This window comes from Euleptes europaea, chromosome 7 (assembly GCF_029931775.1).
Source record: "Euleptes europaea isolate rEulEur1 chromosome 7, rEulEur1.hap1, whole genome shotgun sequence".
Classification (NCBI taxonomy): Eukaryota; Metazoa; Chordata; class Lepidosauria; order Squamata; family Sphaerodactylidae; genus Euleptes; species Euleptes europaea.
In genome coordinates this window covers 87,843,757-87,870,318 of record NC_079318.1, presented here as the reverse complement: position 1 = coordinate 87,870,318, position 26,562 = coordinate 87,843,757, and the positions used below count along the sequence as shown (strand labels likewise).

At 47.9% G+C, this 26,562-nt stretch overlaps 1 protein-coding gene across 1 annotated transcript; it reads left to right on the top strand.

The window, feature by feature from the left end:
- The first annotated feature begins 14 nt into the window (after window positions 1-14).
- Window positions 15-25,302, top strand: STIP1 (stress induced phosphoprotein 1). The gene is made up of 14 exons (XM_056853035.1): window positions 15-122; window positions 5,594-5,803; window positions 7,282-7,423; window positions 10,193-10,334; window positions 12,872-13,043; window positions 14,264-14,390; window positions 15,556-15,658; window positions 17,257-17,377; window positions 18,621-18,717; window positions 19,141-19,265; window positions 20,670-20,706; window positions 21,947-22,050; window positions 22,966-23,138; window positions 24,829-25,302. Exons 1-14 carry the CDS (start codon window positions 114-116, stop codon window positions 24,899-24,901), a joined length of 1,635 nt encoding a protein of 544 aa, XP_056709013.1. The 5' UTR covers window positions 15-113; the 3' UTR covers window positions 24,902-25,302.
- Window positions 25,303-26,562: the final 1,260 nt, after the last annotated feature.

The following is a 26,562-nucleotide window of genomic DNA, read 5'->3' as shown; positions in this document are numbered from 1 at the left end:
AGGTTCCAGAAGGCGGGGGGGAAAGAGGAAAGGCGGGCGCAGGAAGGGAGGGGGGGTAGGAAGGCTTAAGTAGAGGCGGCGGCAGAGGTGGCGCGGAGTCCTAAGCCGGCGCCATGGAGAAGGTGGGGGAGAGAGACAGAAAAGTAGGGCCTGCATCCTGTGCAAAGGCTCATGGGAAGTGGGGGCCTTCAGGGGAACCTTGTTTTGTGAGAGGAATGAGGGCCCCCCTATCTTTATGAGGCTTCATAGACCTGGGGGGGGATCCATGGGGGGAAGCAAAGGACCATGGGAAGGGGCTTGTTCAAGAGGGGAAGGGGTACCTGAGGGGCTAATGTGTGAAGGTGGGGCTACCTGTGTGCAAAAGGTTGTGGGAAAGTGAGTCTCGGGCTTCTTGGATGGGGGGGTCTTGAGAATGTAGTGTAACTTAAAGAGGGTCTTGGAGGGGTTTCTGTGCAAGGGATTCTGGGAAGTCTAGTCCGAGGGGGTGTCTGGATGGTGGGGGTCTTGAGGGTGTGAAGTGTGGGAGGCTGGTGAGGTCTGGGTAAGGGGTTTGTGTGGAGTGGTAGCGTTGTGAGGGTAGGGGGTGTCAAGGTGCGTTGAGGGCCCTGAGGAAGGAGTGAGCAGGAAGCCTATGACATGTTGAACGATCAATTCAGTTTTGTTCTGGTGCAAAAAGAGTATTTTGAAGGCACTACAGGGCTCCTGTGTATTGGCAATAAACTGTCCCCCCTGCTGCTGCTGTTAAGGGAAGAATGGTGCAGGTGTGGGGTTATGTCACGGGGATGGGGAGATCTGAAGGTGTTTTAGCTATGGGGCAATGGGTGCTGAAGAAATATAATGTGAGAAGGTAAGAAAGGAGAGGCTAAATCTTTGCAAGGAACTGGGAAAGCTGGGGTTGGAGCGGATAGTGCAAGTGTTGGTGGATGAGCCTTGAGGGGTACTGTGGAATGAAACAGTAGGTAGGGAAAGAGTGGGAAATGTGTGAGGGCGTTTTGTGAGGGCTAGGGTTAGCCATATAAAATTGTGTGTAAAATGCTATTAAGGCGAAGCCAACTTACGGCAACCCAGTAGGGTTTTCAAGGCAAGAGACTAATAAAGGGGGGTTGCCCTTGCCTTCCTTTGCATAATGACCCTGGGTATTTCTTCGTGATCTTCCCTTCAAGTACTGACCAGGGCTGACCCTGCTTAACTTCTGAATTCTGTAGAGATCGGGCTAGCCTGGGCCATCCAGGTCAGGGTCCTGTAAAATTACACAAATATGAACAAAAATCAACAGCAGAGAGCTGGTTTTAATATTTTATGGTTTTTCTGAGTGTTTAGATTGTTTGACATACCTTGTAATATCCTTGCCTTTTTATTCGCTCCAAGCCAAATTAGATGGTATCTTTCTCTTTTTAAAAACTTTGCAGTATACATGGGGCCCTGCTTCAGATGGGGTTATAACCTTCTATCCTCTCTTGGCTGTTTGCCCTGAAGGGGGAGAAATACAGGTACCATGGGAGTGCTTGCATCTCCCCCCCCCCCCCAGTGGTTGAAAGAGTGCAGGAGGGGGTTAGGTTCTTTCCCCTCCCCTCTGTTCTCATGTTGCATGGCCTGGTGCCACTGTATTTTAAATTTGAAGGCAGCTGGAGATGTGTTCATGAATCTCTCTTCATTGTATCTAGGGCTTGCACTCAGAAGTTACCTCTAGGACAAGGGATTCCTACATGATGCCCATGGGCACCATGGAGCCCACCAAGTTTTTTAGAAAGTGGGTGGTGCCAGCAGGGCTTTTGGTGGCCCCTGGAGATCTGATTGGCTGTGCAGATTAAAATAATGGCCTTTCTGGTTTTTATATGCTGATTTTCTCTACCTTTTAAGGCAGAATCAAACTGGCTTACAATCACCCTTCCTTTTCCCCTCCCTGCAACGGACACCCTGTGTGGTAGGTGGGACTGAGAGAGTACTGAGAGAACTGTGGCTAGCCCTAGGTCACCCAGCTGGCTTCATGTGTGGGAGTGAGGAAACCAACCCGGTTCACCAGATTAGAGTCCGCCGCTCATGTGGAGGAGTGGGGAATCGAACCCGGTTCTCCAGACCACAGTCTACCGCCTTTAAGCACTACACTATTCTGGTGCTGCTGCCACAGTGTTGATTTTATTCTCTTACTTGCTCCTCTTTCCCAGTGTGTTACTGTTTTTTAATTACCCCTCCTTTGCACTTGGGCTTCTTTAGCGTGTGTTTATCCACCTCCTGTGACAGCAATTTTGTGATTGGCTCTGCCTCCCATGGCAGTCGTTTTGGGCTGCACCCACCACCCTGTGTCAGAACTCAAAAGGTGCCTACAGGCTCAGAAAGGTTGCTTGTTCTAGGAAGTAGGGTTTAAGAAGAGTGCCTCAGAAGGGGATGTCCAGTATGCACCTTGAATGGGAAATGGCAATGTAACTGCTGGATTTGGAGTGTTAGGGTAATGGGCAGCATGGGGCCCACGCAGTACCTTATTTTTTAGCAAGTACACTTTTCAGGTATTGCATGGGGCCTTGATCTGTGGTCGTGATTCTAAAATTCTGAATTGTGCTCAAAAAGACATCCCGTTTGACGAGATATATGCGGGGAGCTTTGGTCAGAATGGTTAAGAGTCAGGCCAAGAAAGCGTGGAACACTTTCTGAATTTGGATACTATTTCTTGGGGTGTGAGGCATGGTGTGTTTGTGTTTGGGGGGCTTTGGATGACTTAGATATTTAGGGGTTATGTGCATTATTCTGCAGCATATGAAATGAGGCAGAAGCTGGACCAGTGATTGGGTTACTGTGGTTTGACAGGACCTTACAGCTCTTAAAGGCACACTTGTTTTCAAGGGTGCCTTCTGGGCTGACAGCAACCAACAAGTTGCAGCATGTTTGCAGCATGTTTGGCAGAGATAAGAGGGAAACAGAGGCATTTCAGCTGGCCCTATTTCAGGGGAAATTTTGCATTGCCATAGCAGAGGGAGGACTCTGTTGGTCTTCTGTGCTCATGCTTGGCTGTGTTGATTTCAACTCAGCAACATTCTTGGAAGAAGCATTGAAATCTTTGTGAATGTAAAATTTCACTGGCGGTAATGGTTCTGTGAGAAATTAGATCATATGGAACTATGAAGCTCCGGCAGGCCAGATCATTCATCCATCTGTTGTGGTATTGTCCTACTCTGATTGACAGCTGCTTCTCCGCAGTTTCTGACTATGACACTTGCCGAACTCTGCTGGTTGAAGTGACTTTTTGAAGTGGTTGTGCTGTAAACGGTTGTGCTTATTTTGATGTTCGCCACCATGGGGGACCCTATTTGGGTGCAAAAGCATCACTTAAATGTTTTAAGGACACTTCCGCATGTAAAACATGTGCTTTGCCACTGAGATATAACCCTGTCTGACCTCCTCACACTAATTATAGGCACTGCCTTCCCACATTAATTGCTAGAGAAACCCGTTGTTGCCTTACAGTGTGAAAATGGAATGTGGAAAGTTACCGCTCTTTCAAGGAGGGCTAGTAAGGTAGTTTTTCAGTTCTCAAGGAGAAAACCAGGCCCGTCGTGCAGGCAGATGAAGGTAAATCTATTAAGAGTTTCTGCCAAGGCTGAGCTATGGCAACCTGGCTATAGTCCACCTTCTCCCTCCACAAAACCCTGGCTTTAGCTCTGGTTCTCCCTTCCTTCCTGCCTCCCACCAAATATGTGGCAAGAGGGTAAGAGTAATGAGTACTCTTCTGATGAGAGAACAGACAACCTCTGGACTTCATCGCAGGGTTTTTCCCCCCTTTTGTAAGCGTGTGTGATAATCTGCCCACATTTTAATGTGCAGCTGTTTCTCAAAGTAGCGTCATAAGGTCCCTGGGTCTCTGCATATGTAGCCTGAATGTTCCAGTTCAACCCCGCTGAAAGTGGTGATTTTTCTCCCGTTAACAGTCTGTAATTTCGGCAGTCAGTCCCCATCTGAATGGAGCTGTGATTCAGAGGGAGCCGCCTGCGCTCGCGTCTCCTTTCAGGAGTGGCCTTGGCCATGGTGGGGATTTCACTGTCGTTCCGTTTGCCCTGGCAGATCGTGGGCTGCACGTTCATGCAGGCTGGTAGAGGCTTCGCTGCAGTCTCTGTTCCTCTGGAGCTCATTAGCTGGAGGTGCTACCTGTGGAAGCAGTGACTCATACCTGGAGGCCTTTCTGTCCCTCAGGCTCTCACTGCATTTCTTCCTAGAGCAAAGCCTTGTTTGCTTGCAGTTTTTAAGGTTGTCGTAGGTGGGGGCGTGCCGTTCAGTGGTAGAGCATCTGCTTGCCATGCAGAAGGTCCCGAGTTCAACCCCTGGCATCTCGAGTTTAAAAAGCAGGTAGGAGGTGATGTGAAAGACCTCTGCCTGACAGCCGCTGCCTGTCTGAGTAGACAGTACTGACCATTAGGAACCAGTGATCTAATTCAGGATAAGGCAGCTTCATGTGTTTGGGATGGATGGTTAACTGAGGACTCATGGACTGGACTCATGGCAGTTATATATGGCGCTTGGAGACTATCAATCATAAATGAAGGTTTGGCAGACAGTTTTCCTGCTGTTGTCACTGATAGGATCAAAAATATTTCTGCCTTGTAAGAAACGTAGGCTCTGTATGTTGGTTTGATACTACAGAATCAAAAGGTTGAAGCATGTATCCATTATAGCAATGTGGTCCTGTGGGCATGTACTGCATAACTGAGAAACAATTAAGTAGAGCCCATTAAACTGAACCCGTGAAGCTACCCTAGACTGAAGCAGACCATCGGTCCATTACAGCATTGTATGCTCTTGCTGAGACTGGCAGCAGCTCTCTAGGGTCTTAGACAGAGGTCTTCCATGTCCGCTATTACCGGATGCTGTAACTGGAGATGGCAGGGATTGAACTGGTCTACCACACAGTTCTGCATGCTCTACCACACAGCCATGGCCCTTCTCCTCTCAAGCTGAGCTCAATTTCCAGCCCCACTTCTCCTTAAGTTATTGTCTAGAGAGCAGAGCGAGCTCTGAGAATTCAGAAAGGAGCCGTTGCAGGCTCCCGTTCGAGTCCTACGTCTGGGTTACAGGAAGAGCAAACCTTGGAACAGTTTTCAGCTGCCACCCACAATACTGTGCAGACTGGTTGGTTGCAGGGGGTTCTTTTTGGCTGGTATTCCTGCCTGCCTGGCATGTTTGGCTTGATTTGAGCATGGGGCTGGCAGAGGTAGCTGTTTTGCATGGGTAGCAGCCTAATTAAAATGAGGCACTGTGCAGTTGCAATATCCTTACGGGAGATGTTCAAATTGAAGCTTGGGTCCTCACTCCCAAACGTGTGCCTTCAAGTAACAATCAACTTTGGAAGGCCTGTATTTCTTTTCAAAAAACCGAGAGTTTTTGAAGTTGGGAAGGCTGTTCCTTTCCCTTTATAACCCAAGCACAGTTCATAAAAGCAAAATGTATGACTGGTTACATGTTATAATAGGATAACTAGTCCAGGGTGCTCCGTGTTTATTAAGAAATAGTGCAGTGGGGAAATAGGTTACTTTACTGGGTTACTAGCTCACACAATTCTTAACACGTCTTTGACTTTTTTCTCTCTGTGTCTTTTGATGCTCTTCAGGTGAACGAGTTGAAGGAGAAAGGTAACAAAGCCCTGAGCTCGGGGAACACAGCGGAAGCTATCAAGCACTATTCCGAGGCCATTAAATTGGACTCTTCCAACCATGTGCTGTACAGCAACAGATCTGCTGCCTATGCCAAAAAGGGGGAATATCAGAAAGCCTTGGAAGATGCATGCAAGACCATCGAGCTGAAGCCGGAGTGGGGCAAGGTGAGAAGATCTTTCTAGCTGAGGCTCTCCTCAGGGCAGGAAAATCCTCTTGTGTGCTGGGGATTTCCTGGGCCTTGTCTAGAGCCACTTGGCTGCCTTCTGGTTCGAGCTGAAAGCACTGTTCCTCCCAGCGTGGTTTGGAGCGGTGGACTCTGATCTGGAGAACCAGGTTTGATTCCCCACTCCTCCACATGAGCGGTGGATGCTAATCTGGTGAACTGGATTTGTTTCCCCACTCCTCCACATTAAACCAGCTGGATGACCTTGGGCTAGTCACAGCTCTCTCAGCCCCACCTACTTCACAGGGTGTCTGTTGTGGGGAGGGGAAGGTGATTGTAAGTTTGTTTGATTCTTCCTTAAGTGGTAGAGAAAGTCAGCATATAAAAACCAGCTCTTCTTCCTAGCAATTTCTGCGAAAGAACTCTGCGACTGGCACCTTGCAGAGAGTCTAGTCCAGGGGTAGGCAAGTATGTGCCAGACAGGGATGTACCAAGACTGTTTTGCTGTGCCCACAGGGCCAGATTCTGTCCAGTGGTCTGGGGTGGGGGAACGTAAAACCCTGAGGCACCGAGAGGGCTGCTAGGCATCAGCTTGCTCCCACTGTATCTGGTCAAGCAAAACCTTCCTCCCTGTTATGTCATTTGCCAGCACACCAACGTCTTCACTAGTAGGCATTGCACGATTTTTAGCGCTCGAGCGAAAAAAGGTTGCTTGCTGCTGATCTGGTCTGTTTGCTGACGTGAATCTGTGAAACCGCCTCAATATTATTAATTCTGGCAGTGGCTCTTCAGGGTCACAGGCCTATCCCATCCTCTGCTTCCAGAGATGCTAGGAACTAAATCAGGGGCCTTGCGCATGCTGAGCAGGTGCTCTGCCATTGAGCCAGGGCCCCTGCTCATAAATATTCATATCCAGTTTATCGTTTCCTTGGCTTCAATAACACCTTCCACCATCTCCAGTTCAGAACCCCCTTCCAGGGAAAACACTACCACCAAACAGTCTCAATTCTTGAGCAGCACCTGGAGGGGGAGGGGTGATCTGAGGCCCTTGAAGTTAAATTGTGGAACTCCCTGCCTCAGGATGTGGTGATGGCTGCCAACTTGGAAGGCTTTAAGAGCGGAGTGGACATGTTCATGGAGGAGAGGGCTATTCATGGCTACTAGTCAAAATGGATACTAGTCATGATGCAGACCTATTCTCTCCAGGATCAGAGGAGCATGCCTATTATATTAGGTGCTGTGGAACACAGGCAGGACAATGCTGCTGCAGTCGTCTTGTTTGTGGGTTTCCTAGAGGCACCTGGTTGGCCACTGTGTGAACAGACTCTTGGACTTGATAGACCTTGGTCTGATCCAGCACGGCCTTTCTTACGTTATTAAGTCACCATCACTGAGACTGAACGCCACATTTTGTGGAGGTGCCAATAGCAATCTTTCCCTCCTAAAAGCCTGGCCTCACCTCTTTCCTGTTGTCTGTAGGGCTACTCCCGAAAGGCAGCTGCCTTGGAATTCCTGAACCGCTTTGAAGAGGCCAAGAAGACTTACGAAGAAGGCCTGAAACATGAGCCAGGCAACGCGCAGCTGAAGGAAGGCCTTCAGAACATGGAAGCCAGGCTGACAGGTGAGAAGGCCGTGCCTCGGTCTGCTTTCTTCCTTGTGGACTCGCTGCTCTTAAGTCTGTAGCTTAATTGAAAGAAGAGTGAGAAATTGTTCCAGAGGCGGAGTCCGCTAAGCCCTGGGCTAGGGGGAACCTTTCTAACCATTGCCCTGCAGCCATGGAGGCGTTACTTGCAAGGATACACCCTGTCTGTAGTATGCTTGGCTCGGGGCAAATTACAGGAATCAAATGGTGCGTATCCAATCTGTATCTGATCCATAGGTTTGTATACAGTCCTCCCCAGTTACTTTCCAATAAGGAAATGTCTTATTCTCAGTGATTGTTTCATACCTATGGGGATTCCACTGGAGCACTTTCTTGATCTTTTGTCCAGCTTCGGTGACCTGCATTGACCTAAAAGGTGGAAGGGACTTATTTGGTACATGCTAGGCATAGTTGCAAGTGGATGGCATTGAGGAATGAATGAATGAATAAATGTTATTTGCTGCAGGTATGCCAGATAAAACAGGTAAAACAGAAACTGACCATACAGAGTAGATGTTTACAACCAAGGCCAACAAAATTAGAAATCACCCAATTTTATGTTTTGACAGATTAAAATTGTATATTAAGGCGATGTAGCTTCATTGCTACTGCACAATATTTTGCAACCTGGGTGGTGATTGGTGAGCTGTCTCCCAGCAGAAACCTTTTGGTCCATTCACCCTCATCACCAGAGCCCATTTCCCTAATCAAATGGTCAATGATATTGAAGTGGGCTGACTTGTAGAGGGGACATCTAAAAACTACATGCTCAGTGGTTTCCAGCTCCCCTGTGTTCCACGGGCAAAGTCTCTCCACCCTGGGGATCTTCTTAAATCTCCCTTCTAATATGGCAGAAGGGCTGCACATCTGGCCATTGTATAGTCCCTCCAATGTGTGTTCCTTTCCAGGCAGTATAAATATACAGCTGGTGCTAGAGTATACCTGGAATGTTGAGGTGCTATAAGCATTGAGGAATGAATGGATTCATCCTTGCAAACCTAACCTGGAAAGGCGAGAACGGTTTTAAAAAAAAATCCAGATGTATGGGATGTTCAGATGGCGTTCCATTGGTGGATTCAAAATGGCCGTTGCTGGGTGATGCATGTTTTAGCTCCTCTTTCCCAGGACTAAAGATCTAGGACTAGAGGTGGAAAGGTACCGGCTGGATATTAGGAAAAAAACTATTTACAGTAAGAGCTGTTCAGCAGTGGAATCGGCTGCCTAGGGAGGTGGTGAGCTCCCCCTCGCTGGCAGTCTTGAAGCAGAGGCTGGACAAACGCTTGTCAGGGATGCGCTAGACTGATCCTGCATTGAGCAAGGGGTCAGGCTAGATGGCCTGTATGCCCCTTCCGACTCTATGATTCTATGATTGTCTTTATTGCCCTGGGAGCCATGCAGGGAGGAGGTCAGTGTTGCTCTGCCTCAGGTGTCCCATCGTTGATTAGTTCCACTCTAACGGAAGATGGCCTTCTGCCTGACAGAAAAAATGTTTGTGTCAAATGTCACACAAAACTGTGGTTTAATTTCACTATGGTAGCATGATCGTCCAAATACAGATCATTCCATTAACTATTGGTTAAGGCACTTTATACCAACACCTGAAACCATGGTTGGCAGCTGGTCTATTAACCACAGCTGTTTTTTGGTGACATACCAATGCAGACATCCTGGCTTGCCCATCATCACAGCAGTACAGGCTGGGATACGCCCTGGATCGTTGCAGGGGAGATAGTTTCATCGCCTTTGCTTTTTCCTCTAATAATTTGAGGCAAACCAGGTTGAGTAATTGCATGTCAGCCAAAACCCTGTTTTACAAAAGTAACCACAGCCTTGTGTTGTATCTGGCCTGATCCAAAACATTGGTCAGGGAAGGGCAGGATACAAATAAAATAAATAGTCATGGTCCTTGGCATTTCCAACTACCTCCTTGTGAGTACATGTGATTTATTTGTTCTAACATGTTTGTGTGTACACATGCCTAAATCAGGATGAGAGATACGGGCTGTTCGTGCTTCCGTTAGCAGTCCCTTGCATCTATTTAGAAAGTTATTTCTTGTCTTAAAGATCCTTTAAACTAGTCTGTGGGAATACTGGACGAGTTAGCTGCTTCTTGGGAAGAAAATGAAGACTGTTTTATAAAACACCAAACTGGTGTATTGGCAAAGCCTCCTTCTGGATTGATTCTTTTCCACAACACCTGGCACAGGTGGCTTCTGAGCCCTGCGCTGGATGCCCAAAAAAAGAGAGAACTGGCAAAGAGTCAGGCTCAGTGTTTATTGCTATTCAGTCAGTACAAAAGAGATGGGCCTCTTATGCTTTTTTAAAACTGAAAAGTCAGCTGCTTGTATTTCCACGCAGGCTGGCTGTTGAAAGACACAAGTGGGGTAGACAGGTATTGGCCAAGAGCGATTGGGTAGGGGCTGTGGCTCAGTGGGAGAGCCTCTGCTTGGCATGCTGAAGGTCCCAGGTTCAATCCCCGGCATCTCCAGTTAAAGGAACTAGGCAGGTAGGTGGTGTGAAAGGCCTCTCTGCTGAGACCCTGGAGAGTTGCTGCCGGTCTGAGTAGACAATACTGACTTTGATGGACCAAGGGTCTAATTCAGTATAAGGCAGCTTCATGAGTTTGCGTGTTCAATCACAGGTGGCAGGTGCAGCTGACAGAAATTATCCTGCAATCGAGAGTAGCCCCCCAAGTTATTGAAAGAAATCTCACTTTCCTTACTTTTCCCCCCTTGCTCGTCCCTTCAGAAAGGAATCTCATGAACCCTTTCAACATGCCTAACCTGTTCCAGAAGCTGGAGAGCGACCCACGCACAAGAGGCTTGCTCAGTGACCCAAGTTACAGAGAGCTGATCGAGCAGCTCCGCAACAAGCCATCGGAGCTGGGGACGTAAGTGCCGGGGGGTGGGGGGGGGGGTGAGGGTAGCTTGGATTCACTTACTGGATCAAACCAAAGGTCTGTCTAGCGTAGTACTCTGTCTCTGGCAGCAGGCAGTCTCTGGAGTCCTTTTTAATGTGATGTGTGATTCTTGGCCCTTCCCGCTGTTTGTCATTATCATCTGGTATTCACTCGTAGACTGCCTGTATGTGGAGGTACCATTCATCTATCACAGTGTTGTCTGCAGCAGCTCGGCCGCTGGGAAGCCACGGAAGCTGTACTTCTCGTACTGCGCTCCAGCCAGGGCGGGCAGCAGCAGCCCCCGGCTTCGCCACTCCATGGCCGCCCCGCCACTGCCTGCTGCTGCTGCTCCGGAGCCGCTCGGAGGCCCATCGGGAGGCTCCGGGAAGCAGGGGGGAAAGGAAGGCGGGAGGCAGGCCTGGGCGGATCCCGCAGGGTCTTAGCACGGCCGGCAGGCGAGGGGAGGGACAAAATGGCTAAAACGCATGGGAGGTTTTGCCTTGGATTTGCAAATCTCTAGATGTGCTGGGGCAACAGCGCGCGTGCCCACAGAGAGGGCTCTGCGTGCCGCCTCTGGCACACATGCCATAGGTTCGCCACCACTGCTCTAGACTGATCCTGTATTGAGCAGGGGGTGGCACTAGATGGCCTGTTTGGCCCCTTCCAACTCTATGATTCTAACTGCCTTGGAAACCGTACTCCTTGCAGGAAACTTGAGCTCTCAAAGGCAGAATCCATAGGTGAATTTATCGGCAGGTGTGAGGGCAATTAGTGTGTGAAAACCTTGGCGCTTCTGTCACCATGGGCAGTTGAGCGTCTGCTTCCGTTGGTGGTGCTAATATTATACATTGTATCACTGTTTGATGATTTAGACATCCAGGTGACATAGTAAAAATATTATAAGAACATTTGCGTGCGTGCCTATTTTAAATGGTGAAAATAACATATTTCGCTACAGTTGACAACGGGCCACACAACATATAAGGTGGTTACTTTTCAACATACCTTTTATGTATTTTTGGATGTGTTTGTGAAAATATGTATGAATGTATATATGACCAGTGAGGAAGGCTGAAATGCGGTTTCATGTTGGTCATTTGCATTTATTACAGGTCATCAACACTGTTGGATGTTTAGTAATTTTAATGTTTTGGGCCTAGTGTTTTTAATGCATGTACACTCTATAATAAATTATAATACCATTTGTATAATATTAGTTCAACTTTTAATTCTTTGTGTAGTTTGAGTTTTTTCCCTTTTGTTTTTTTTCCATTGATGGTGCACCAGAAAATATTTCTCCCACATTATGACTCAAAGACATGAAAATGGAGTCTGTCATTCAGCTGAGGCAGGTGTCCATGCCTCTGCTGACTTGGTTACCACCTGTAAGAGACAGCTTTGAGGTTTAGGGGCAGGATTTGGATGCACAGTGCAAGAGCTATCGGCTGGAAATGTGAGAGTAACATGTGGCCTCTGGGTTTCACACTGTTTTGGGAAATCTGTTGATTTCTGTCTGAAATACTTCCTGGGGGGGTGCCTGGTGTTGCCTACATTAATTGCATAGTGGCATGCTGAAAGATGCACAGCTGAAGCTGGTTTACAGTGAGACAGACCACAGATCTCTCTACTGTAGCATTACCTGCTCTGACAGGCAGCTGGTTCCCCAGATCTCCACCAATAGATCTTTGGCAGACCTTTTTAAAGAGTTCTTTTAAACTCAAAGTACTGGAACTCGAACCCAGGCCTTTCAGGTGTGTTACATTTCTATTTTGCTGGCTCAGAGCAGCTTGGAATAGTTTTTTTTTTTTTTTTATGCAGGTGCTTCTGTTCCCTGGGGGCTTGTAATCAAAGTAGTTAGATGGCTGGGGGATAAGAGACCAAATAAAATCAAGATGATGTTTTATAGCCATAGAACTCATTTAGGTAAATGAAGACCCGTATATCCGTACCAAACCAGAGACTAGTAGGGACTGGGCACCCAGTGGCTCTGTAGCATTGTGGCTGGTCCTAGAATTTTTTTTAATCTTCTCTTGTATTTATACCCCACCCTCCCCAAGCAAAGCTGGTCTCAGGACGGCCTCCAACACATACAATCAGCCACAAGGTTTACAACTTCTTTTCCACAACAGTAAAATCAATTGTAGCAAATTTATAAAATCACTTCAATTAAAATTCCTGCATTTCTTTACTGCTGTCCCTAATGTGTTAAATGTGGGTTTTGGGGAGATAGGAATGAAAGGCCAGCTTATGTATAGACCATCACTGCCCTCAACCATAGGCCTGGTGGAACATCTCCGTCTTACAGGGCCTGGGGAACTGAGTTAAGTACTGCAGGGGCCGGGTCTTGTTAGGACACCAGAGTTCCACCAGGCTAGTAAAGGGCATTATGTGGTTTTCATTTTAATTTTGGACCAGTATGGCCAAAATTGCCTGTAGCAGAAGTGTGGGTAGAATGCATGTCTCCAGTTCTTCGGATCCTGCCGCCAGCAGCGTGTAACCTGTTTGTTCCATGCCCTGCTTCATAAAAGGAAATTGAAGGACCCGCGGGTGATGACAACCCTGGGGGTGCTGCTTGGAGTAGACCTGGCCGGTGCAGATGATGACGACGAAGCAATGTCTCCCCCGCCACCCCCTCCTCCTCCCAAGAAGGAACCGAAGCCGGAGCCCATGGAGGAAGACCTCCCAGAGAACAAGAAGCAGGTATAGGCTTTAAGAGGGGAGTGGACATGTTCATGGAGGAGAGGGCTATTCATGGCTACTAGCAAAATGGATACTAGTCATGATGCAGACCTGTTCTCTCCAGGATCAGAGGAGCATGCCTACCCTTTCTTACATGCCCAGTGTAGTGCCGATCACCACTTTGGGGCCAGGAAGCAATTTTCCTCCAGGCCAGATTGGCCAGGGATCCTGGAGGGTTGTTTTTTGCCATCTTCTGGGCGTGGAGTAGGGGTCACTGGGGGTGTGGGGGGGGAGATAGTTGTGAAATTCCTGCATTGTGCAGGGGGTTGGACTAGATGACCCTGGTGGTCCCTTCCAACTCTATGATTCTGTGGTTATATTAGGTGCTTTGGAGCACAGGCAGGAGAATGCTGCTGCACTCTTGCTTATGGGCTTCCTAGAAGCACCTGGTTGGCCACTGTGCGAACAGACTGCTGGACTTCATGGACCTTGGTCTGATCCAGCATAGCTCTTATGTACTGCCCACTGAAAACGGAGCATCACAGACACCATTGGCTTCTGCTACCAGATGCTTGCCCCATGTTTGGGCAAGGGTGGACACGGTTGGAATGACCAGGCAGTGAATGATGTGAAAGACCTGCTGGAAATCCTGGAGAGCCACTGAGTAGACAGCACTGACCTTGAAGTAATTGCCTCATTCAGTATAATGCAGCTTCATGGTACATACATACGTATATACATGCATAATATACACACAGTCAAGTCACAGCTGACTCATGGCAACCATGTAGCATTTTCAAGGCAAGGGACATTCAGAGGTGGTTTGCCATTGCCTACCTCAGCGTCACAATCCTGGTATTCCTTGGAGGTCTCCCATGCAAATACTTGCCAGGGTCGAGGCTGAGAGTGTGTGAGTAGCCCAAGGTCACCCTGCAAGTTTCCATGGCGAGGGATTCGAACCTGGCTTTCCCAGATCCTAGTCCAACACCTTCACCACTACACCAAGCTGGCTGTCATATAGGTGGGTGGGTGAATGGATGGATAGATAGATTTTTAGACCTTCTGGCCTCCCTTGGTTTTCTCCTCCTTTCTTTCTGTTTGTACCCACACTTTATCCAAGTGGTGTTGTCTGTTTATCCTGCAATGAAAGTCTTCATCCTTGAAGTGTCCCAAGTTTCTGCTTGATTCTGGAACTTGTCCTAAAGTAGCTATCATTTAAAGACCTCTCGGTTGCCTTTCAGGCTCTTAAAGAGAAGGAGCTGGGGAACGAGGCCTACAAGAAGAAAGACTTCGAGACAGCCCTGAAGCATTACAACAAAGCGAAGGAGCTGGATCCAACCAACATGGCGTATATCACTAATCAAGCAGGTGAGATGAAGGAAGATCCTTTTATCCTTCCTCCCAGAGGGTAAAGCTGAGATGTCCAGCCGCAGAGGAGGCCAGAGTCAAAAGACTTGGGCTGGACTTGCGCCAGGTCAGTTGGCCTACTTCAGAGTTGCGAGCAGTTAAGCTTAGCATTTGATCGTCTTTTTGCCGGGAAAATGCAGGAGAAAGAACCCCAACAGGTGGTGCTTGAGAGCACTTCTCTCCAGGACTTGGTTCGGTAGCACCAATAACCTTGTCCTGTTTGCACACTCAACACATGCTCTCAGTAATCTTCACAGCATCTGGTCAGGCAGGACCAATGTCTCCATCCCTGTAGTGTGGAGGAAGAGCTGAAGCTGAGAGTAGATCACTTGCCTCCTCCCAAAGACGAGGGTCAAAAACAGGCGTTTCCTCTCAAAGACCAGGGTCAAAAACAGCTGACAGCCATTATGCCAGATTATTTTTCTCAGTTCAAGGACATAAAATCACTCAGGTGGTATTGGTAGTAAGGAGGCTTGAAGCATAGGGCCCAGCCAGAACATCAAGGGGACCGGTTCTTTGGTATCAAAGCTGGCTATTTGCTGGCTCTGTTGGATGGTAGCCGTCCCTCCCCGAAACAAAAGCCTGACTGGCATGAATGCACGTTCTTTCTCCCTCTTATCCCCCTTCCCCTTGGCTTGAAATTGCAGCTTGTCCCTCAGGGCAGGGACTCTAGATATTAGGAAGAATTTTCTAACAGCGGTTCCTCAGTGGAACAGGCTTCCTCGGGAGGTGGTCAGCTCTCCTTCCCTGGAGGTTTTTAAGAAGAGGCTGGATGGCCATCTGTCAGCAGTGCTGATTCTATGACCTTAGGCAGATCATGAAGGGAAGGCATCTTGGCCATCTTCTGGTCATGAAGTAGGGGTCACTTGGGGTTTGGGGGGGAGGTCGTTGTGAATTTCCTGCCTTGTCCAGGGGGTTAGACTAGATGACCCTGGTGATCCCTTCCAACTCTATGATTCTTCATATAGTTTGCTGTGGTTCTGTATAAGTGCTGGATCGTGTGCTTACTTGCCTGTCAACCAGCATCTTTCCATCCGTAGGAACTTTGCTGCTGATAGCTGACAGGGTTTGGGGATTGTCAGGGACTCACTACTTTTTCTGTCTTCACCCACCTTCTCTTCCTCAGCGGTCTATTTTGAGAAGGGGGATTATAATAAGTGCCGGGAGCTGTGCAAGCAGGCTATCGAGGTGGGGCGCGAGAATCGAGAGGACTACCGCCAGATTGCCAAGTAAGCAGCAAGTCGCTCGCGAGAGCTGTCCTCTGTTGCTCAGAGCTGTGTTTCTTTGCAAGTCTGCTTGTTGGGACTTCAGTTTCTTTAAGGATCACTTTGGTTTTTCCACCCACTGCAGTTTTTCTGGGGTGGGGGGAGAGAGCAGTCCCACCCCGTTGGTAAACATGTTGCTCGAGCTTCTGCATCTTAGCACACTTTTCTGCCAACCCATTCTTAGAGAGCCAGCATAGAGGTATAGTGGTTAAGAGCGGCGGACTCTAATCTGGAGAACTGGGTTTGATTCCTCACTCCTCCACATAAAGCCAGCTGGGTGACCTTGGGCTAGTCACAGTTCTCTCTGAACATTCAGCCCCACTTACCTTACAAGGTGCCTGTTATGGGGAGAGGAAGGGAAGGAGATTGTAAGCCAGTTTGATTCTCTTGAAAAAGTAGAGAAAGTTGGCATATAAAAACCAATTCTTCTTCTGAAGGAAATGGGCTAGATCAGGGGTGTCAGACGTACGGCCCGGGGGCCAGATCCAGCCCATTGAGAGCTCTTATCTGGCCTGCGAGCCAGCCAAGGCAGGCACCCCTCCCAGTCCCGATTTCGGCTGACAAGGCGCGGCCTGTCCTGACCAAGTGACATTTATGTTATATCCGGCCATCATAACAAATGAGTTTGACACCCCTGCATTAGATGATGCTCATGAAAGGCCCTCATAATGACAGATCTTCCCTCTGCAGCTGCATAAGACTTCCAGCAAGTCAATGCAGGTGGAAAAGGGGTGTCAGGGTAGCCTAGTTGACTAGGTTGTTGAAATGAAGGAGGTGATTTGAGCTGAACATCCTCTTCTCAGAAGCAGCAGCACAAAATTTGTTCCATTGCCCGTGTTCCATCAGCAGGAAGAGGAGATCGGGGAGGTTTTGTCTGATTTCCCACATCACTGTGCCTCTTCTTTTTATCCAAGAGGCTCCCATGATTCTCAGCGTTGGCTGCTAGTGGGTTGTAGGGGAACTGCTGGGGGAAGGGAAAAGCAAGGAAAGCTGCCTGTAAGTGCCTTGTACTTCCCATTGGAGGGACCCAGCCCATTGATTTGCTTTGCTTTCTTCAGGGTTTTTTTTCTTGAAAAACAGGACAATCTGTTTTAAGACTTTTGAGAATTTTTATGCATGGACTGAACGGAAGCTGAAACGTGATTGCTTGAGATGTCCTCTTGTGTATGGCAGAGCCTGCTGCTCATCATGCTCTTTTTCTCTCTTGGGAACCACCCTGTGTTTACCCATTGCTTGAGTCTTCCCATCCTCCCCAACAAAACTTCACGGGTTTCGTGCCTCAGGGCATTCCACTTACGAGCTTCTTGTTCTAAGCATGTTCTCTTAGTGGTGTAGTGGTTTAGAGTGGCGGACTCTGATCTGGAGAAACGGGTTGGTTTCCCCACTCCTCCACATGGAGCCAGCTGGGTGACCTTGGGCCAGTCACGGTTCTCCCTGAACTCTCTCAGCCTCACCTACGTCACAAGGTGTCCGTTGTGAAGAGGAGAGGCGATTGTAAGCTGGTTTGATTCTCCTTAAAAAGTAGAGAAAATTGACCTGTAAAAACCAACTCTTCTGTCTAGAGCTTACGCCCGAATTGGCAGCTCATACTTCAAGGAGGAAAAGTACAAGGAAGCCATTCAGTTTTACAACAAGTCTCTGGCCGAGCACCGCATTCCGGACGTGTTGAAAAAGTGCCAGCAGGTGAGCGTCGGGGTCCTGAGCCGCCTTCTGCCGGAGTCAGCTGGGTCGTGTCCCTGTGCCCCTCCCACCTCCAGAAGCATCTGCAGTCTCCGGCTTCTTTGGCTGGTACTGCCTCCCTTGCTACAGGCATCCCATCTTCCTCATGCAACTTCTGCAGGAAGCCATGACACTCGGTGGTTAGCGAGAATAAACAGCACAGAGCTCAATATATTTCAATATCAAAGACACGATATTATACAAAAAGTATGACCCTGTGCCTAACACCCAAAACTATGTGAACAAAACATATACAAATGCACTTAAAGACACAGTCAAAACATTCTCAACATTCTTTTTGCAAAGTTCTTATCAAAGTTCATAAACTGAATAGTGCAACTGAGAATAGTATCTTCTTCTTGCCTGGATGGCTAAAGGTAAGTTGACTTGGCTTCTCAAAGAAGTCTTCACAGCCAGAGATGGAAATTGTTCAAGGAACGTTTTCCGGATTAATTTTTAACGTTTTCGCTAGAGGGCTTCATCAGCCTTAAATTCTACAGCACAATCGGCTCCCATTGCCCCTTGGGGCTTCTTATGTCAGCAATGACTCCATGGGCTAGGTAGTCTCGCAGATCAAAGATTAAAAAAAATAAGGCCAAGGCCGATGGAGCAAAATAAGGTAAAAATATATTTTATTACTCTGTTAAAATTCCCTACTTTTACGCGAGGCTTCTTCAAGGGAATCTGTTACTCTTCTTTGAAAAAACACTGCAAGACTATCAGATCAGTGGCGAATTGTCAATGGAAGGCTCTTATACTCTTTGGAAAAGCCACTGCAAGACTAATAGATTCCCTTGGGTGAAACGTGTAGGGGATTTTAACTGAGTAATAAAATATATTTATATTTTGCAGCATCAGCATTGGTGTAGTGGTTAAGAGTGGTGGACTCTAATCTGGAGAATTGGGTTTGATTCCCCACTCCTACACATGAAGCCAGCTGGGTGACCTTGGACTAGCCACAGCTCTCTTAGAACTCTCAGCCCCACCTACCTCACAAGGTGCCTGTTTTAGGGAGAGGAAGGGAAGGAGATTGTAAGCCAGTTTGATTCTCCTTAAAAAGTAGAGAAAGTTGGCATATAAAAGCCAACTCTTCTTTATCTCCTGGGGCTTAGGCACTCCATTAGAAGTCTTTAATTTGGTTGGATTTCCGGAAGGGGTACAGTCGGTAATGGCACTGTTGCTTTTTAAACGTAACTTCCTTCTACAGGCTGAGAAAATCTTAAAGGAGCAGGAGAGGCTTGCCTACATTGATCCTCAGCTAGCTTTGGAGGAGAAGAACAAAGGCAACGAGTATTTCCAGAAAGGTGAGAGTCTTGCGCCAGGTCATGTCTTAGTGTGCTCATTCTGCTGCTGAACTTAGGCAGCTGCCCTAGATGGAGTCAGGCGTTCGGTCCATCAGGGTCAGTTCAGTAGGTGATCAGACAGTAGGGGATATGAAAGACCTCATCCTGGAGAGTGTTGCCTCTCAGAGGAGATTTTGGTAGACCAATAGTTTTATTTGGTATAAGGCAGCTTCATTTCCTCACTATGCTTTTGACCAAACTGATTGAATCCAGGGTCATTTGAACTGCTTTACTCTGAGTTATCTGCTGCTGATTTTTACTTTTTTGGTGTTCTGTGTTGGTTTTAACTGTGCTTTTTGTTCAGTTCTAATTAGCCAGTTTCAGCCACTTGGAGCAAGATACCTGTTGTAATATGATCTGATCCTTTATCTTTTTTCCCCCCAGGAGACTACCCTCAGGCAATGAAGCACTACACAGAAGCCATCCGACGTAACCCCAACGATGCCAAACTCTATAGTAACAGAGCTGCCTGCTACACCAAATTGCTGGAGTTCCCATTGGCGCTGAAGGTAACCGTCTCCTAGAGTGGGGGGCTTTTGAGCTGCCTTCCAGGAAACCCTGGAGCCTCTCTGAAGCTGTTCAGAGTAACTTACGAAGGAAAGCCAGATAAGCTTCCACAAAAGACAAGCTTGAGTCCAGTAGCGCCTTAGAGACCTACAAGATTTTCAAAGTATAAGCTTTCAAGAGCCAAAGCTCCCTTAGGTACAAAAGACAGGTTGCCCACAACTGCTGATCCCCAGGGGTGTGCATTCATGGGTGGCAATGGAGAAACTCAGCAGGCCGCTAGTGAATTATGTGCACCCTAGGAAGTGACCCAAGGTCCTTTAGCCCATGTTCTCTGGCACAGAAGAGCTGGCAGTGGCGAAGTGTCGAAGAGGATCAGCTGTGATCTGAGGCAGTCTCTGGGTCAGATCTCTTCTCTGCCAGCAGATTCATTGATTGTGTTTGTTGAGCCACTCTCCATCTCAGCCCTGTGCTTGCAATATAGGGGTAATACCAGCCTTCCTCAGAGCCAGTGTGGTGGTCAAGAGCAGTGGTCTCTAATTTGGAAAACTGGATTCCCCACTCCTCCATATAAGCGGCGGACTCTAATCTGGTGACCTGGGTGGGTTTCCCCACTCCTACACATGAAGCCAGCTGGGTGACCTTGGGCCAGTCACATTTCTCTGAACTCTCAGCCCCACCTACCTCACAAGGTGTCTGTTGTGGGGAGGGGAAGGGAAGGAGATTGTAAGCCGGTTTGATTCTTTCTTAAATGGTAGAGAAACTCGACATATAAAAAACAATTCTTCTTCTTTGTTACTTAACAGTGTACCCGAAATGTATTGAATGCTGCCTGTGTTCGATAAAAGCTACATAGTGGTTACTGTTGATTTGGAAAAAGGTTTCTTGAAGTTTTCTTTTCAATGGCAGCCCCACAATTATGAATCAACCTCCCCAGGAAGTTGCACCCAGGCCAATCACTCTCCGTCTTTAGGAGACAGTTTTATTCATGATGGCATTTTATTAGTTCTTCCACCTACCAGCAGTTTTATTGTTTTTAAGTAGTGGTTTTTATGCAGTTCGTTATTTACATTGGGAGCTGCCTTGAGTTCCTGTGACGTAGAAAGACAGCTAATAAGTGCAATAAATAACACGGGGGAAAAAGGGAATGTCTCCGTTAAAAGCAAGGGTAAAAAGATGGCTTCTTCCTGGTGCCCGATGGGCAGTAAGCTTGGCATCAGGTGAGCCTCAAGGGGGAGGACATGCCAAAAGCAAGATGCCACTATATAAAAATAAAAGTTTCTGGTTGCCCGCTGCCTCACCTCTGCAGGCAGGGGGCTGAAGAGCGGGCCTTGGGGAGGAAAATCTTAACTGGTGGCCCAGAGAGTATGGGAAGAAAGTCTTTTAAAAAGTTGTTTCTCTTTCCACAGGACTGTGAAGAATGTATCCGTCTAGAACCCACCTTCAGTAAGTATTCGGTCTTGAGGATGCCAACTTTGAAGGGGGATGAGGGAAGGCAAAAGATGATGAAGTGGTACATCATGAAAATGTATCCGGCTGCCCTTGACCAGGGCCAGAGCCTTTTTGGCTCTGGCTCCAGCCTGGTGTAACTCAAATGAGACCCCAGCCCTGGCTCAGTTCCGCAAGGCCTGTAGGACTGAAATGTTCTGCCAGTCCTATGGTTGAGGATAGCGAAGGTTCCATTCTAGCTGGCCTCCCTACCCTGCATTTCCATTTTCCTTTCTCTGTTTCCCTTCCTCTTTTCTTCCCCTTTTCTCCCCCCCCTTGTTGTCCATTTTGTTTGTTCTCCCTTTATTTGTAGGGACGCCATCTGGATTTTTGAACTTTAATATTAATACTGGAAATGATTTCAGACTGATCTATATCTTGCATAGCATATCTATTTTTAAACTGTATTTTATTTATTGTTAGTTGCCCTGAGTCCAACTTTGGTTGAGAAAGGACAGGGTAATAATCAAATAAATAAAGGTCGGGGTGATGGACAATGGCCCAGAGGCTGGGGTTTAGATTTGATTACGTTGCCTTCAAGTCCCTAGGGCTACAGCTTATTCCAAACAACTGCGGCTATGAGCACCTGTTAAAAACCAAACTGTGGTTTAATGCTACATGAATGGGGGCCCTCCAGCTCCTCCCACAGGTTGTATCCAAATCAGCACAGCTACGGTATGTGTTTTCCCTGCAAACCAGAATTCCAGACCTTTGGAATCCTGGTTTGCAGGCATAGCATAAACTACGGCTTTCTGGCTTGGACGTGACAGCAAACCATGGTTTGCCACGAGCAAATATACATACCTGGCAGTGTGAAGACGGGAGAGTATGAGTCCAAGAATCCCCTCCGCTTGTTGAGTCCTTCAGTCCACCATTTTGCTGATGGACACTGTAATCCTAACAAGAATTGCCCTTTTAGGTCCATTGGAGTCAGGGGGCATAGAAGGTGGTAACTGTCCTTAGGTTAGCTAGATTCAAGTCCAGTAGCAACATAGGGACCAACATAATTTTCAGGCTATAAGCTTTTGAGACTCAAAGCTCCCTTCATCGGCTGTCTTTAGGACTGTGCTGTAAAAAGCTTAGCCAGTGATGCTGGACAATTGCTTTCTTCTCTTTAACAAAAGAGAACCTGGGGCAGAGTACGTGGGTCTGTAGTTCTTGTTCTGAGGGTGACTGATCATCTGGTGTTGGCTTGCAGTCAAGGGCTACACACGCAAAGCAGCGGCACTGGAAGCGATGAAAGATTATACCAAAGCCATGGATGTTTATCAGAAGGCGCTTGAGTTGGATTCAAACTGCAAGGTGGGTACATGTTTTCTGGACACAGCTGCTATAACAGAGGACGTGGGGGGGGGACCAGGTCTTCTTTCCCTTAAAGAGGCAGGAAATGTTATGGGTGTTATGGGGCGGCACTCCTTCTCCCCAGGAATAAAAACTGGTCTTGTGATTGCAAAGGAAGGGCCTTCCTAGTGGAAACCAGTTTTCTCTCCCAGGGAAGGGGTTTTCTAAACATTACGCTTGTTTGCCTTCAACTATATGCCAATAGTGAAGTCGGCCAAATCTGAGGATACTGAAATCCGGTGATTGGAGCTGTGAATGGGCAAGACCCACTTTTCTACAAACCTAACTGCTCCAAATTTGCAGAAAAATGTGAAATCTTAAAAAAAGACATTGGGTGATTTAAAAAAAACCAAAATGATAAAATGAGCGCCTGTAGCTTTAAGCAATGAATTCCCTCAATGGCTATTGCTAGGCAACCATAGTATTCCAGGCTTGGTTCTGTCAGGAAAAGGCAAGGGAGAGGGCAGACCTGTTTTGGCCTTTGAGGGAGGACTCATTGGGGTCAGGTCTAAGAAATAAGGAAAAGGGGAGAGGCTATGGGGGCTTTCAGGAAAGAGAAAGACGAAATAGTGGTGGAGGGAGAAATGAGATGCCTTCCGAAAGTCCTTGCAGGTTCCCAACTTGCACATATATATATTCATATGCCCCCAGTCAATCATATTCTTCTGCCAGCTGGCTATGCTGAGCTGTTGTTGCAGTCCCATACGAATCAAGTGACTTTCCAGCACAGTCTGGTAGGGGGCAAGGAGCTGTTGCAGAGAAAAACAGACCTTTGTGGGCCTTGCCCAGTTCACGCTAGCCGTAGGAGAGAACAGGGGGCAAGGCGCACCTGTCTTCCAAGCAGAATCCCTCATGCTGCTGCCTTTGGCCTTGCAGGAAGCCTCAGAGGGTTACCAGCGCTGCCTCATGTCCCAGTACAACCGCAACGACAACCCCGAGGATGTGAAGCGCCGTGCCATGTCCGATCCCGAGGTGCAGCAGATCATGAGCGACCCAGCCATGAGGCTGATCCTGGAGCAGATGCAGAAAGATCCTCAAGCGTTAAGCGAGTGAGTGAGGCCAGGGAGATGCTGTGTGTGTGTGGGGGGGCGGTTGGTGTGTTCAGCTTGGGCAAGCTGCCCTGGGGTCTTTATAGAGATCCTTCAGGGGTTGGGTGCTAGTCCAAATGGTACTAATAAACAAAAGGGGATATTCTGGTTTCGGGTTCCTTCGCTTTAGCCTGGAAGCTCCTTTGTTGTGCCGAATTACCCTGGTGACGCTGCAATTCTAAACACCAGAGCATCAGCTCCATAGAACTCAGTGGGACATAATGGCAGTCACTTGTTGTTCAAAATACATGCACCATTCCACATCTCATGCTTCGACCAGCCAAGAGAATATGTGAAATGTGAGGTAGGGCTAAGACTGGTAATTATGCACATGGGGTGGCTGAAGCCCCTGAAGCAAAGAGGATTTGTAATCCAGGTTTTACTTCAGATAAATACAGATCAATATTGCATATGTCAATCGGTGTTTTGAATAGATTTTAATTTCATGTGCCTCACTGTGGGCAGTTTTGGAGCTCAGGGTTTTTAACATACCTGGAAACTCTTTGTGTTGGAGCTTCAGGAGAGTTATGAGGAGGGGCTGGAAATGGATTTTGGCCTGTGGCAGTCGGTTGAGGTCAGGCTGGGGGAGTTTCCTTTGAAGCCTTTTACAGGTTCCGCTTTGTACTTTTTCAAAGCGTTTCGACGCTCATGAGAATTAGAAGCACCCTCTCTCCCATGAGGCCTTACTGTGCTGTTTGCTCTGTTGGTAGCCTGGTGGTTTCTGAAGTCCCTGTGTAAATTGTTCACAAGGGCTAGAACAACTGCCCTGTGAGGAGCGGTTAAAACGCTTAGGGCTGTTTAGCTTGGAAAGAAGGCAGTTAAGGGGAGACATGATAGAGGTCTATAAAATTATGCCTGGTAGGGAGAGAGTGGACGGGGAGAAGCTTTTCTCCCTCTCTCATAATACCAGAACACAGGGTCATCTGCTGGAGGGGGAGAGATTCAAAACAGATAAAAGGAAGTCTTTCTTCACACAACACATAGTTAAATTGTGGAACTCCCTGCCCCAGGATGTGGTGATGGCTGCCAACTTGGAAGGTTTTAAGAGGGGAGTGGACATGTTCATGGAGGAGAGGGCTATCCATGGCTACTAGTAAAAATGGATACTAGTCATGATGCATACCTATTCTCTCTAGGACCAGAGGAGCATGCCTGTTATATCGGGTGCTGTGGAACACAGGCAGGATAATGCTGCTGCAGTCGTCTTGTTTGGGGGCTTCCTAGAGGCACCTGGTTGGTCACTGTATGAACAGACTGCTGGAATTGATGGGCCTTGGTCCGATCCAGCATGGATTTTCTTACATTATTGTGTTTCATTTTATTTCATTTTTACTCCACCTTTCTCCCCAGTGGGGACCCAGAGTGTCTTACAACTTCCTCCTTCCCTCCATTTTATCCTCACGACAACCCTGTAAGGTAGGTTAGGTCGAGAGCTACTGACTCAGGGTTGCCCAGCAAGCGTCTAGGAGACAGTATGGATTTGAGACCGGGTCTCCCAGAACCTCCTCCGACACTCTTAACCACTAGACTGGGCTCCACATTGTCTCTGTGCTGGCAGAAGGCTCCTACCGTGACTCAGAACGCCATAACCGCTCAACCGTTTTTGCAGGCAGGAGCTCTGACGCAAGTCTTTTGTTTCCCCTCTCTGCAGACACTTGAAGAATCCCGTCATCGCTCAGAAAATCCAGAAGCTTATGGATGTTGGTTTGATTGCGATTCGGTGATGATTTTGACTGCGCCCTCCCTCTCCCGGTTGAAAAGGGCAGCTGGGACTTTTGGATGCTAGCAGCGCGGTCCAAGGTTGCCTCTCCTCTGTCTGAGGCAGGGACTTGTACAGTCGAGCGGTGTGTCGGTCTCTCTCTCTCTCTCTCGTTCACACATCCATGCGCGTGCGCTCACGCCAAACACCCTGCCAGCACAAGGGCTGGCCCGTCGATCATCTTGCCCCATCGCTCTGCCTCTTGGCACTTGTTCCCATTTGTACGCTGCCCTCTTCTCTCCCCTTCCACCCCTTGCAGTTTTTAATCCTCTTCGCCGGCAGCTCTGGCGTGGGGGAAGCTCATCACTTGTTGGTTGTCTGGTTTCTTTTTTCGGCTGTGAGGCTGCATTTTGTCTGCTGCACACCCAATAAATAAAACAAAAAGCAAAGTTAGTGGCCTTGGCTTCCTGTGTCGGCTCCGTTCCTCCACTAATGCTCTCTTGTCTGCTCCAAGGCATGCACACTGGTTTTCTGGTTGGCTATAGAAGAAGAAGAGTTGGTTGTTATATGCCGACTTTCTCTACCACTTAAGAAAGAATCAAACCAGCTTACAATCACACATGAAGCTGCCTTATACTGAATCAGACCCGTGGTCCATCAAGGTCAGTATTGTCTACTCAGACCGGCGGCAGCTCTCCAGGGTCTCAGATAGGGGTCTTTCACATCTCCTTCCTGCCTAGTCCCTTTAACTGGAGATGCCGGGGATTGAACCTAGGACCTTCGATATGCCAAACAGATGCTCTACCACTGAGCCACAGCTCCTCCCCTTCCCCTCCCCTGTGAGGTTGGTGGGGCTGAGTGAGCTCTAAGAGAGCTGTGACTAGCCCAAGGTCACCCTGCTGGCTTCATGCGTAGGAGTAGGGAAACATCCAGTTCACCAGTTAGCCTCTCCTGCTCATGTGGAGGAGTGGGGAATCAAACCTGGCTCTCCAGATCAGAGTCCACCGTTCCAAACCACCACTCTTGACCACTACACCACGCTGGCTCTCAAACATGCACGCAACAATCAAAGCATGTTTCTCCTATCATTTGTGAGCTAAACCTGTGGCTTGGCTCTCTGCTGTAGGGTAGCACAAACTCCCTGATTCCTCCCTGCTTGTTTTCTGGCATCCGCACCCAGTCGAGGCCACACAACCCCAGAGCCACAGCCAGTATTTTCAGAAAGGAAGGTCTGAAGAACAGTCAAATTGAGGTGACGAGAGATGAAGTTCTAGACCTGTGGGGAAAATTAAAAACCAATAACTCTCCAGGTCCAGATGGCATAGTCCCCAGAGTTCTTAGGGAACTCAAATGTGAGATTGTTCAACTACTAACCCATATATGTAATCTGTTGCTACAATCTGCTGCTGTTTCCGGAAGACTGGAGAGTAGCAAATGTTCCACTGATTTTTAAAAAGGGGTCCAGAGGGGAACCAGGAAATTACAGGCCAGTCAGCCTAACGTCTGTCCCAGGCAAATAGTAGAAACTGTAATCAAAGATAGACTGAGTAGGCACATGAGGAACAAAGCCCACTGAAGGAAAATGAGCTTGGTTTCTGCAAAGGAAAGTCCTGCCTCACCAACCTTTTGGAGTTCTTTGAGAAAGTGAACAAGCATGTAGACAACAGTCACCCAGTAGAAGAATTG